Source organism: Callorhinus ursinus, unplaced genomic scaffold (genome assembly GCF_003265705.2).
Source record: "Callorhinus ursinus isolate GAN/ISIS: 27379988/994484 unplaced genomic scaffold, GSC_fseal_2.0 scaffold49, whole genome shotgun sequence".
NCBI classification, from domain to species: domain Eukaryota; kingdom Metazoa; phylum Chordata; class Mammalia; order Carnivora; family Otariidae; genus Callorhinus; species Callorhinus ursinus.
Genome location: NW_027397111.1, coordinates 2,705,849 through 2,719,393, shown reverse-complemented (window position 1 = coordinate 2,719,393; position 13,545 = coordinate 2,705,849). Strand labels below are relative to the sequence as shown.

Below are 13,545 nucleotides of genomic sequence, written 5' to 3'. Positions count from 1 at the left end.
TATCTTGGCTTTCCAGGTACTTTTACATTCCTGATCTCATCTCATACTTCCTACACCCTCCGAGCTAGGCAGAATTATTATGATTCCCTTTGTAAACATGGGAAAACTGAGTCGTAGAGAGGTTAAGTGACTTGTCTAAGGACACACAGCTAGAAAGCAGTAGAAGCAGGATGCAAAGTCAGGTCTCTTTGAGGAGAAAGCCCAGACTATTTTTGTTATACAACACATCTACCAGGAACAGGCTCAGAGAAAAGATTCTGCAAAGCATGCCCATTTGAGGAAGGCTGTGGCCCCGGTGTTAATGCCCAGCCATGTAGGTGGCTGGGCCCCCAGTTCTGTTCTCAGGCTCTGAGACAGATGTGGTTGAGATAGGAACTGAAGCTCCTCTCAAGGGACTGGGGAGTGGAATCAGGCTCCCCTGGATAGTTGGAAGCTGCTGGCAATGCTGGCTCATCTGAATGACTTGGGCACCCAGAGCCTGGGGTTCCCAGAGAGCTGAGGCAGTTGAGTTAATGTGAGGAGCTGTGATGTGTCCAGGGTCAGGGTGCAATTGTCCTTGTTAGCCCGGGCCTGAAAAAGGGAACAAGGGTATTAGCATCGAGGAAGAGGAGGCTGAGATGGCACCTTGGAGCAGTCATTCTGTCATGGAGATGCAGCTGCCCTCTTTCCCTCTGAATGTGTGGTGTGAGCGTATTGAGATAGTTTACATATGAGGGATTTAGGTTAGATGCCAAGGAGAACTTCCTGCCAACTGGAGGGTGCAAGCTTAGGAACGGGGCCCAAGGGAGGCTAGGGGCTGGCTTACGTTAGTGATCCCCCAGAGAGGGTAGAGGCCCTTCAGGCCCCATTGGATTCCTGGCAGGGTGGAGGGACTTGGATGGAATGACCTTGCAGCTTCCTTCCAATTCAGGAATGCAACATTCCTGAGCTTTTGGGTAGGAATCAGCCTTCTTTTCTAGACTTAGCCATCTGACACAAAGCCATCCAGAGGGAAGTTTGATGTGTCCCAAGTTAAAAGGAGTCTCAACAAACACCCTCTGTCATTTTTGGCAGGTCGGTGGTCTGGAGGTCGGTGATCTTATATGGGTGACTTAGATTCCAAAGGGAAGCACCTGTGGTGAATGAACCCAGGCACATTCCAGGCTTTTGGGGACTGCTCAAATTTTGGCGGCTCCCTCCGCAGAGCCTGTGAACCGCACCCAAACCCCTCCTTGTTTTGTTTCAGCTCCAAGGGAAGCGCTCGCCGCTCCTTCCCTTCCCCTCTCCAGATGTTGGCATGAGGGGCACACGTGGGCACCCCTGCCTCGTTGGCTCCGGGGCGCTTCCCAGCCCTGACTCCCGCCATCCCCCGGGGTGAGCCAGGTCTCTAATTAAGCCTGACCGCGGCCCCATTCCAGCGCTCCCCACAGAAGAGAGCGCGATGTCTCCACTGCTGGGGGCACCAAAATAGCTTTGCAGCCCGGCGGAGACTCCCGGCGGCGGTGGCGGGACAGAGGCTTGGCAGGGGGCGCGCTGTCGTGGAAGGTCCTGCAGCCGCCGCCGGGGAGTGGGCGGGCTGGGGCCGCACGGGGCGGGGGCGCGGGGCGGCGGGCGGCCCCTCGGCTGGCCCGGCCTCTGGAGCCCCAGCTGCGCCCCTGCTACGGCTGGCCGCCGCGCGCACCCGGCTTGCCGCCCCGCTCCCTCGCAGTGAGTAGACCCCCTGGGCCGGCTGATCTGGGGCCCTGATGGTCGGACGGCCTATTGGGGGACCCAGCGTGCTTGCGACTCTTTGGACGGTAGGTGTAGGAGTGGCAGTGGGCCGTGGGAGGGAGTGTTAGCCTGCGGAACTTTCTAGCATGTGTCCCAGAGGAGGAGTACGAGTGACAGAGCATGTCCGTGTGTGGGGGAACGTACAGGTAGGTGGGCCTGGAGTGTGCCCGCAGGTGGCACGTGTGTCTCTTTCCTGGAATTACATTCGTGTGTGGAGTAGGAAGGCTGCAGGTGGGCTGAGAGAGTGCACATGGGGTGGGGGGGTACGGATGGATGTGTGTGCGTGAGCCCATGAAGACAGAGTAAGGATAGAGTTATCTGAAGTCCGACTTTCTAGGGTGACCGGCTTGTCCCCAGCTGGGGTGTCTTCTCTGTGGGTCATTCGGTGGCTTTGGTTTTTCACGGCTGTAAGCAGGGCGGGAGCTCAGAGTCTTTGGCCAACACTGGAGTAGATGGGGCTCTGAGGGACCCAGCTGGCCGACCAGGGTGAGGAGACAGCTTGGGGGACCCACTGTCATGGCAGAAGAGGCAGGACAGTGAGAGCAGGTGGGCAGACCACACAGTCGTGTGCACTCACAAACGCTGATAGGACACTCACACCCACATCCTCACAGCTGCTCATGAGTACACACATTCCTACCCACACAGGCTAGTCTTGCATGCACTTCCAGTCAGGACATCCATGCAGACTCACATACTTTCAACACGTACACCTGTGGACAGTGACATGTATGCAACACGTACCTACAAGTGTAGAATATGCATATGCACAAACATGCCCCCCTGGCTTACTGTACCCTCAGCCTCCAGACCCCCTTTTTGGGTCCCCTTTAGCCTACATATGGTACCTTGGCCAATGAGTCCAAGAAACTGGCCAGAGTAGGGACTATCTTAAGTTAGGGACTTTGGCTGTGGGTTCAGGGAAAATGATAACACAGTGCCTTTGGGATTTCCCATTTGTTCTAGCACAAAGGCTGCCCATGTAGACTGGGGCTTAAGGGTCTGGACTTAGAAGCAGATTTTACCCTCTTACAAATGAAAAGGTCAGACTTGCAGGCTGAGGCAGAGCAAGGCATCTGTCATTTGCTCTAGGCTCTAGTTTGCACTCTGGATTCTCCCTGCTGTAGAAAAACCATGAGCCTTCTGTGGGCTGGGGCCATGCAGTCATTTGACAGGGAGGGACAGTGAGTTGAGCTGGACTGAATCTTTCCCTTTGGTTTTAGTCAGCCCTGTTTTGAGTCTCCCATCTCAGCTAGCCTAAAAGAGCTGGCTTTGGCTTTGTTCCTCTCCCTTCCCCGAGTGGTTATCTCTTTCCTTGACAGAATCTTGTTCTCCCTGATCTCCTTCCCCTGGGGACCACTGAGGACACACTAAACAGTGCTTGGAGGAATAAGTGACCCAAAATATGAGGTTGTTGTTGTTATTGTTGTCATGGCTTCTAGACCTCTTCCATCCAGGTCATTCTCCTCCGGACAGGCTTCAGTGGGGATGCCCAGACGTGCATCCTTCAGATGACATGGACTTTACCTTACTTAGTGTTTATGGTTTAGTCCAAGGAGTGCCTGAGCTCTCACCCTACCAAGTCTCCTTATATGCAGGGGAGAGATGATCTTCAGCCATTTCCTGAGTGGGGTGCAGGGATCTATTCTCCCCTGCCCTGGTCCTCAGCCTGACCCCTGAGGATGGTTCAGTAAGGGCGGGCTGAAGTCAGCCTGGCAGCCCTCTTGCAGAGTGAAGGAAGTCTGCATACCTTCCCCAGCCTTCCCCTTTGTAGGGGCCCCAGCCACCACAGGACTCAAGACAAGACTGGAAAACTGGAGGACTCATGGTGACTCAGTCCTGGTCTATTTCCTTTTTTCCCCCTCTTAATCAAATACATATACCTGCCAGTCAGAACTTCAGAGCAACCATGCGGAATCATAGAGCATCAGGACAACCCCACTAAGTTCACATAGTTCCAGTTTAAAGAGGAGAAGTCAGACATCAGAATAATAGTAATAATGACATGTGTAATAATGGTAATAGAATCATCGATGGAATCTTTAGTATATGCTTTATTTCATTTACTTTTCACAACAACTTTCTTTCTTAGGTTAATAGTCCCATTTTTTTTTTCCTGACAAAGAAACTGAGGTGGAGGGTACTCAAGGGATTTCTACAGGTCTCTGTGACTCCTGAGCTCATGACCGAACCTGGGGGTTTCTCTTCCTGCTCTAGCTGCCAGGAAGCTCTTTGTCTATCCTATTGCTCCAGTGTAGTAATTGTGTTCATTGGAACCCTGGCTTCACTTTTAATTTCTGCTTTAACAACTACATAGTATACACATCTTTAAATGTAAACTCCCACATTCTTTGTAGAAAGAGATCAGAATAAATAAATGAATAACCAGCAATTAAGCCTTCTATTTGCCTGTGAGGATGGGAAGTGTGTTGCCTGGATTTGGGGGGACGTCTCCAATTTCAGATATTTCACATGGTTTCCAAACCATGTCTTAATTTTGGCTTCTGTATCTTTGGACTCGGATTCATGACTCTGTCCTGGGGCTATTCTTTCTAGTGGCTCTGGGAGATAATGACCATCTCTGTGCTGGCTCAGACAATGGGGATTGTTAAGAATGAATTGGGCCATTGATAAATGCCCCTTGCTCTGAGGACTTCAGCTGCCAGTTCTTCCCTGTCTCAAAAGCGTGAGTGTCTGGATGCCTGAAGGAGTTTGACCCCTGCCCTAAGCCTGGCCCTGGCCCCATGGCCACCCCTTCTTCATGTGACCCTGTCTAGGCCCAGGGCTCTGCTGGGAGTTCTGTGTCTCTTGGACTTGAGCTCTGCCCCCCACAGTGTGGACCACATGGTCTCTGATCAGCATGGCTCTTCTGGACCCAGAGCTCGGGATGAGGAGTCTGGGCTCTGGAATGTGGAGGGACATACACTGAAGCTTTTCTGCCCTGGACCTGTGAGGTCATAGACAAATGCTCACTTTTTTCTCCTTCCCAGTGAGGGGGTTTCAAGTCTACCAAGTGGTTAAAGCGTCATTTGTCACCTCTTACCTATAAGAGATGTCAGTCACCAGGGGCCTCTGAATGCAGGGCAGGGCTCTGGCTGCATTGAAAGTTGGTGAGACTTCTAACTAGTTGATTCCAAGACTGATTATTTTGCCCTGTCCAAGGCTATTAATGTTTGGCAAGGGGAGCAGTGGGGGGCAGCGTTTAGCACTAAAGAATGATTAGAAGGACTGTAATGGTGGGCTTTCAGGCACTGTACTGGGATTCTGCTTCTCAGTATGCATTAAGTCACCCCACCCCCCCAATGCCTTCACACACACTGATGGCTGTTACCCTCCCTAAAGCATTTGGTTACAAAGTGGAAAGGGGGAGTCATTGGCCTGAGGTCCTGGGAAATACCTGGTACTGGGTGATGTGCTGGGGGGTTGGTAATAGGTGAGGGGTAAATAATGTCATCTCAAAAAGGTAAGACAGATTTGATTGTATCTCCGCTGAGGATTTGGGGTGTTCCCAGGACTTGTAGCTAAACCAAATGAGAACAGGTTTAAAACCCAGCAAGAGTGTGTCGGGCCCAACAGTCAAGAGTGGCTGGGGGGAAGGCTTACTCACGGTGACTCCCATTTATTTAGTACCTGCTAAAGGCCAGCCCCTTGTTACGTTCTTTGCATCTTTTGTTTCATGAAACCTCTGGAACAACGCTGTGAGACAGGCACTCCTGTTTTAAAGATAAGGCAACTGAAGCACAGTGAGGTTAAGTGAGAGCTGGCCAGGATTCCAGCCCAGGTCTGTCTGCCCTCAGAGTCTGTAGTGAATGTGTGTGGATCACTCCTCCGGTTCTAAAGCTTTGAAAACAGGAAACTCGACCCCTTTGGGATAAAAGGGGAAGGGCTAAGGGCTTGATGTTTCTGGCCCCAGGACTTGAACATCAGCATCCTCAGCCTTACCAGTCTCAAAACGGAGACTGCCACTCTGTGGGAAGCAGGGGTGGGGTGGGGAGGTCTCTTGGATTTGGCAGGGATCACCCTCACTTCTTGGGGTGGGCAGCCCTGGGCTTCTGTGGTTTCACTTCTCCCCTGGATCAATCTCTGTCCTGGGAATGGAGCCTCCACCCAGACTCTGTGATCCAGAGAGCTCCTCCCTCCCCCCGTTCCAGGGTCCCCTTGGTGCCAAGCTCTGGGGGAGTCCAGGATCCACTGAGAATGTCTCTGGACAGACCAGACCCTATTCGGCATGATGCAGTGTCTGTAGGCATCAGCAGTTAGGCCGGGTAATTGTGTGTAGTGTTCACTTTCTGCTGGAGAAATGGAGGTTTTGTCTTACAACCCAAATATCCTGGGCTTGGAAACCATGTAAAATGCAGCCTGTGGTCTGGGAGTGTGGGCTGCACTGTGGGCCTGTGTGTGGTGCTGGTTTAAAGGACATGGTTGAGAGACAGAATGATGGACTCAGGTTGTCTCACTGCCCCTGATGAAGGGTCAGGGGAGGGCTGTACATTCCAGCCATGTGCAGAGAATAGAGCATGGGCTTTGTAGTCAGACAGATCTGATTTGGAGCCTCAGTTTCCTGGTCTGTAAAATGGGGTTCCTAGAAAATTTACTGAAGTGTAGTATCTGACATAGAATAGGGGAACCATGAATGGCATATCCTTCATTTTCGTCCCACTCCCCTTCTGGGGAAGGACACCGGACTGATTGGCAACAGACCTGGACCCCAGCTCTAGCTCAGCCTCTGGGTATACTGTGTTATCTTACTTTCTCTGGGCCTCAGAGAAGGCCTGTATGTAAAATAGGGGAAGAATGAATTTCTCTCACTCTCTGTAGTTTTTGAGGATAATGAAGTCAGAGAGATCTCTCAGAAGATACAGAAAGTTCAATTACTATTTTTCATTTTTTCACACCACACATATTAATTGAGACCCTGTGGTGTGCCAGGATCTGTGCAAGGCACAGGGAATACATGTGAGCAGGGCATGTCCTGGTCCTCCAGCTGCAGTCACACCACGTGGCTTGTGAACAATAAGTGACAGGCCTGTTTGTGGGACATGATCCCAGTAGGTACAGGACTTCTTGCCGTATCAGAACAGGAAGTTCCTCTCTTACTGGGGCAATCAGAGAGGCCTTCCCAGAGGTGAAAACTCTTGATCTGGATCTTGAGAGATAACAGGAAGTTTCTGGCCCTGGAACTAGCCATTTCTCCAAGAAGCCCTGGATCCTTTTAGTGGAGAATGGTATTTAGAAACCAAAATCTGGGACAATATGTGCTCTTTGCTTTTGGTGCGTCATTCCCTCTTAGCAAACAGAGCTAGGACATAGACCTATATGTCCATATTTATCTCTATGATTCAAAGTGCAAGAAATTATTATCCATTTTTAGAAAGGAAAACAAAACCCCACAAGTGACTGAAATAGAGAGTAGTAGCATAAGGGTACTTTAGATTGAGTGGTCAGAGAGGGCCTCTTTGAGGAGGTGATATTTCATGAGAGCCTCAAGATTGTTTTAATGACAAGGACCTTAATTAAGATAAGGTGGAGAGGAGGTCTCCTCTCAGTTGCAGGAAGTGAGGGAGATGAAAAAGTCAAAGGGACTCTCAAACTCAGCATGTCCAAAACAGAATTTCCGTGTTCTTTTCCCGCACTATCCTTTTCCTATGTGGTCCTTTTCAGGTATGTCAGGTCTCCTTGACCAGCTCCATCTATGCAGCTGCATACATCAGAGAGCACTGTCAGTCCTCCTCAGCACCCGTCTCCCTTGGAGCCCATCCAATCCCTCACCAAGGCTGGTTGATGTTCTCTTGTAAATATCTCTGAAATTCATCACTTCTGCCTGTCCGTCTCCACTAGAATCACTCTGGTTCAAGACACCATTTTCATCTTTCCTGTAGAGTACCACAGGAGCCTCCTAACTCGTCCAGCTGCACTCATGCTGGCTCACTACACAGCAGCCAGAGTGCCTTTCGAAACACAACTTGTTCATGTCATTTCCCTCCTTGAAAATATTTCAGCTGCTTCCTGTTGATCTTAAGATAGAGACCAAACACTTTAATAAATCCTACAAGGTCTTGTTTGTCCGACCCTACCACCATCGCCTATGTCCTCCTACCTAGCATCCCCCTTCCTCCCTTCTGCCATGCTGGCCTCGTCTCAGTTCCTTGGGCTTGTCAGACTCCCTCCTACCATTGGCCATTGCATTTGCTGTTGCTCTGTTTAGGATACTCTCCCTTCATGTCTTCACATACTGAATTCCTACTTATCTCTCAGTTTGCAGCTCAGCTGTCACTTCCATGACCTCCACGACTATGTCAAATCCCATTTTGTAAGGCTTTAAAACACCATTTACCTCCTTCAGGGGTTTATCACAATTGTAACTTTACCTTTATTTACAATTATCACATGATAATTAATGCCTCTTTTTCCTATTTGGTGATGAGCTCCATGAGGGCTGTTCATTGCTTGATCCTAGCAGTTAGTATGTTACTGAGACGTTCTGCAAATATTTGTTGGATGAATGAATGAATGAAGCTTTATCAGCTGAGCACCCAGATAGATGGTGGTGCCATTCAGTAGAATAAAACTTTTAAGGAAGAAATAGATTTGGGAGGGGGAAGATAATACTTCATTTTAGGACATATGGCATTTGAGGTTCCTATCAGCCCCTCCCCTTCAAAGATCTTACCATCTTCTGGGCAACACAAATTAGACTGTCATTCAGCAGCTTTTTGGTGACTGGTGATAGATGACATCTAATTCCTAGATGATTCTAAGGGGCTCCCTGGAGGAGGGAGCTAAGTCACAAGGCATCCCTGAGCTGTGGCTCACCCATCTACCCTGGTTTGTAGAGGATACAGGAGATCTGAGAGGCCCCCAGGTGGTCCTGACTTGGCTCCATGGCTGCTTTTATGAAGGATCTTTACAAACTTATGAAGGCTCCTTGGAGCTTGAGAGTTATTTGCATGATACACCACATCGATCAGGAGCTGACAGTCTCCTCTCCCCCGCCCCCCGAGATTGTACTAGGCTTAGGCCTGTAAGAGCATTCAGAGAGCATGTCTTCCTAAGACCAGGGAGCCATCCTTGCAATGAGGCCCTTAGCACTGGGACAGACAGCCTATTCAGTCACTTTGGCTCACTGACTCTTGCATTCCTCACTCACTCATTCAATGATCTATTTTGTCTTCATTTAAGTCACTTACTCCCTTCACCCCTCCTTCAACACCTACCTGTCCAGCCACAGATAAGAGTTTATGTTGGGTTTATAGCAGGACTCAAGGCTGGTGAATTACCTGCATCCCCCTCTTCTTTATCATTCTTTCACATGGTTCTCACAGCCCAGAAGCTCAGGCAAACAGACCATTGGGGTGGGGAGATGTCATTGTGCTGTTTGAAGGCCAGGTGTGATTGCAGGGTGTTAACAGGAAGAAAGTGAGACCAGAAGCTGCCATGATGATTGCTCTTCTTATCTCACTTTCTGCTCTTCTAGTGTCCTGTCCCCTCTTTCATTGTGATGAGAACTTAGGATTTAGGCTCCTTGATCAGGTAGATGGAAGATAGTAGCTGGGCTCTGCAGAGGTGCTTGGGGCTGAGGTCCAAAGGGAAAAGAGAAACATAGCTCCCTAAGAGCTCCACCATGGAAAAGAGGATGCTTTTGTTTTCTTCATTTTCTACCAGAATTGTGCTTTTAACCCTGTGGAATTTGCAGAAAGCTGGCAGGAGGAGGGAGAGCAGGATTTTTTAAAATGTGGCCTTAGGAACCAGGCAGTAGACTGATCCTGGCCCCATCCCCTCCAGAAGATGCTCTTTCAGTTCTCTTAAGTTTGCCATTTATAAAGAACCCCTGAGAATGTGTGCTGTCCATCTGTTGTGACATCAGACAGGGCTGGAACTGAGCAGACACAAGACAATGGCAACCACATCAGATAAGAGCATCTTAGAAAAATGCGCGAAGGTGCCAGGGATCTCAATTACAGACTCACTCACTCAATCCCTCACTCATCCAGTCAACAACTATCCACCTAGTACCTACTCTGTGCCATGCATTATTCTAGGCACTGGAGATACAGCAGTGAGCAAAACACATGCTCTTGAAGAATCTGCTTTCTGGTGTGGGAAGATGCACAGTAAGCAGGTTGACACATGCAAATGGTGCTGAGCACTGCTGTGGAGAAATACAAGAAAGGCAAGTGAATCCCAAGGGAGGGAGAGGGTTTATACATCTATATAGGGTCAGGAGATTTTCTCTGATGAGCAGATATTTAACCAGAGGCCAGGAGGAAGTGAAACGGCAAGCTGTGTGAATATTTGGGGGAAAAGCAGTCAAATGGAAGAAGAAAGGCAAAAGTCCCGACATATGCTTGAGGAGGAGCATGAAGGTCCATAGGCCTGTAGTGAAATGAAAGTCAAAGAGTTGAAGTCAGTGCAATAATTTGGGCGAGGTCATGAAGGCCTTTGTGGGTTATTTGGAGAACTTTGGCTTTTAATCTGGGTGATATGGGTGGACATTGGAAGGTTTTGAACAGAGAAATGACATACCCTGGCGGCTGTGATGGCAGTTTGATGAGAGTAGGCGGGAAGGCAGGTTAGGAGCCTATTGTAGTAATGCAGGTGAGAGATGGTGGTGGTCACACCCAAGGTCCACTTACCATTTATTTCTCCATCCATTTCAGTTTTTCTTCTACCAATGTGACATGGTCTCTGAGGCTTTTTGTCACTGTTCATCCATTCCTTTGTCCCTTTATCGTCTGTCCAGCTATCTTCAAGGGAAGTCTTTACAAATCTCTACTGGTCTTTAGCAAGTCTTTACCTGCTACGCGTAGAGCATTATGTTAGATTCTGGTTGCTAGGGGCATATTCTTCTGGGACTTGGGCCCCAGCAGGGGGTGCTAGATGCATCCATGGGAGATCACTAGTCAGTTAGAAAACCAGGCAGGCCCTGGCAAACCCAGAATGAATCGTGTCAGCGCTTCAGTATTTTGGGTGCCTTATGGTTTGGCAAGGAGTGTGAGTACACTTCCAGGAGGAGGCCACATTTATGTTGTATCTTGATGGGTGGGGACAGCAAATCAGTTCTGAAGAATAGCAGGGAACATGCCTAGAAGCTTGAACATAAAGGACATAGTGGGGAGTAAAGGGTGGTAATACCAAAAGAGGTGGGGTGGGCTGGACACAGGGTCTGGGGAGTCCTGAGCACCAGGCTAAGTAGTTCAGACTTGAGTTAAGAGATACTGGGGAGATGTAACTGGTTTCTAAGGGGATGTTATGAGAGCTGTGTTTTAAGCGGTTGAAACTAACACTGGAATGACGGGGGTAGGCTGGAGGCTGGAGGCCAATGAGAAAACAATTGCCTTGTGCAAGCCTTCTTAGTCTTATGACCCATAGGGTCCTGAGATTGGAGAGACTGTTGGGGTGGCCCGGTGCAGGGTGGGCAGGGAAGCAATGATGTGGGGGCTCTAATGGCCAACAGTAGCAGCAGGTGATGTGAGCGGCTGTCTCTGGGACAAATGCCAGATATCTCCTGTAACTCACCTTTGAGCAAAGAACACAGAGCAACCTGAGTTCTGGGCAGAGCAATCTGGAGAAGGGTTTGGGTCTGGCCTCTGGCCATGATGACTCTTATAGAAGCTTCTGGGGAAGGGGTCATTGGATTGTAGAAACATAAGTTTCAGAGTGGAAGTTCATCTAATCCACCCCTCTCCTTTTCCAGATGGGGCAATTAGAAGCCCAGAAGGGGCATAAAATATTCAAGACCATATAGAGCACATGTGGCAAGAGAAAGGTCAAGCATCTTATTTGAACTCCTGTTGGAGGAATTACTAGATTGAATTATACATTTAAATGTTTCTTTCAATGGAAGAAGAAATTCTAAGAAAATTTTTTTATTCATTTACTTTATCATTTAGCTGGGGCCTGATACAGAGCAGATGCTCTGCCCTACCCCGTGCCTATACTGTCACCCCTCTTGCCCCAGACCAAGAATGTGTCAGAAGGGTCTCAGGGTGGGCCAGAGGTGGGTTCAGGAAGAGCTGCCTGCTGATGGGAGTAGAGCCTGGCTCTGGATCCCTTGTGCACTCATGTGGCCTGGTCTGTGACCATTTCTACCTCAGTTGTACTCAGAGCCCTTGGCAAAGGCTCACTGGGGACCATGGGTGTGAGTGAGTAAAGGGGTGACTACTATGAAGGTGACGGCTGAGAGGGTGAAGGAACAGGTGTGTGATGGGCCGGGGTGTCCTGTGCCTGAGGCCATTGCAAGAGACAAAGTCCCTGCCCAGCTGGAGATAAAGAGCATCTCACAGGGGATTTAGTAGCCCCCACAGAGAAACCTGGGATGCATATTTGGGGCATAAGTCCAGTGCTTGGTCTGGCCTCAGGCTCGGCCTCCAGAGACTTCACTAGACCCACTTATTTGCTCTTCTGTTGTCCCAATCAGCTAGAGGCCACTTCTTTAAGAACATAACCTCTCCCCACAGCGTGCAGAAGTCTGTGACTTAAAGGCAGGATTACAGATGCAATTGTCCTTTGACACACCTCCATCCCCACACTCAGGATCCTAGTGGGGAGGGCTGAACTGGAGACAGTTTTCTGAAGAGTCACAGGGATTTAGGCTGTAGCACCTGCCAACCCAGGCCCTGTGGTCTGTGTCGGTACTGGATTCATAATTGGTTCTTAAGCTCTTGGTCAACACGTTGTTTGTCTTGTGCTGTGGACTTGGCAGAAGGATTTCCACACGGAGGAGAGTGACTTAGACTCATGAGCAAACTGAACTAGACACAGGAAAATAAGTGTCCCCAAGTTCAGCATCCCTCAGTGAGTACCCTGGGCAAGGCAGTGGCATTTTCTTCAGGTGTCGGGTCATTACACTCTCTCTCCAAGGGGGCATCGTGGGCCAGAGTGGACCAGCATAGCATCATGGACCCGTATCAGGACGGAACCTGAGACAGAGGGAAGAAAGAACTTGAGTGCTAGTGTGGCTTCAGCCACAAATTTGCTCTGTGATTTGGATAAGTCATTTACCTTCTCTGGGCCTTGGTTTCCTTTTGCAGAAGCTTCAGGATTGGAAAAGACAATTCTTTTTTTTTTTTTTTTTAAGATTTTATTTATTTATTTGACAGAGAAATGAGAGAGGGAACACAAGCAGGGGGAGTGGGAAAGGGAGAAGCAGGCTTCCCGCGGAGCAGGGAGCCCGATGTGGGGCTCGATCCCAGGACCCTGGGATCACGACCTGAGCCAAAGACAGACCTTAACGACTGAGCCACCCAGGTGCCACCAGAAAAGATAATTCTTGAGTTCCTGTCCTCCCATAACGTTCCAGGTTTCTTGCTTACATTGTGTTAACAGAGATTTTTGGTTAGGCCCCAACTTCTAGATTTCTATCTTGGTCCAGAGCTCATTTTTCACGTTGCCTGAAATCCCACTGTTCTGGATTCATTCCTTTGGTCTTTTAAGAGACTCTTATTCCATAGATTATATTGCCTAATAAAATCCCTCTTACTTTTATGACCTCATATAGAGATACAAAGCAGGTGTCCACTCCATTATTGTATTTCAGTCTTTACAACAACTGTGCCAGGTAATCAAAGATATATTATTATCTCCAGTTTGCATATGAGAAAAGAGGCCCAGAGAGGTTAGTAACCTGACAAAGTTCACAAGGTTGGTTATTGGCAGAGCTGAGAGGGGCTGTTGGTTTCTTGACCGCTGGTCTATTTTTTTGTTTTTTGGTTTGTGTGTATGTGTGTGTGTGTGTGTGTGCACTACCTTTTGGGTTTGGCAAGGGGTCCTAAAGACTGTATGGGATGGGTTTGGCAA

General features: G+C 49.1%; 1 protein-coding gene across 3 annotated transcripts in view; it reads left to right on the top strand.

Moving 5' to 3' along the window:
• The first annotated feature begins 1,243 nt into the window (after window positions 1–1,243).
• INSC (INSC spindle orientation adaptor protein) overlaps window positions 1,244–13,545 on the top strand; it is a 119,544-nt gene continuing 107,242 nt past the window's right edge. For 2 of the 3 annotated variants that reach the window (XM_073883020.1, XM_073883017.1), the window contains exon 1: window positions 1,770–1,895. In XM_073883020.1, the coding sequence (XP_073739121.1) occupies window positions 1,836–1,895 (60 nt within the window). In that variant the 5' untranslated portion in view covers window positions 1,770–1,835. Of the gene's footprint in view, window positions 1,354–1,769; window positions 1,896–13,545 lie in introns of those variants that run through there. The other variant, XM_073883019.1, reaches the window with a different exon arrangement.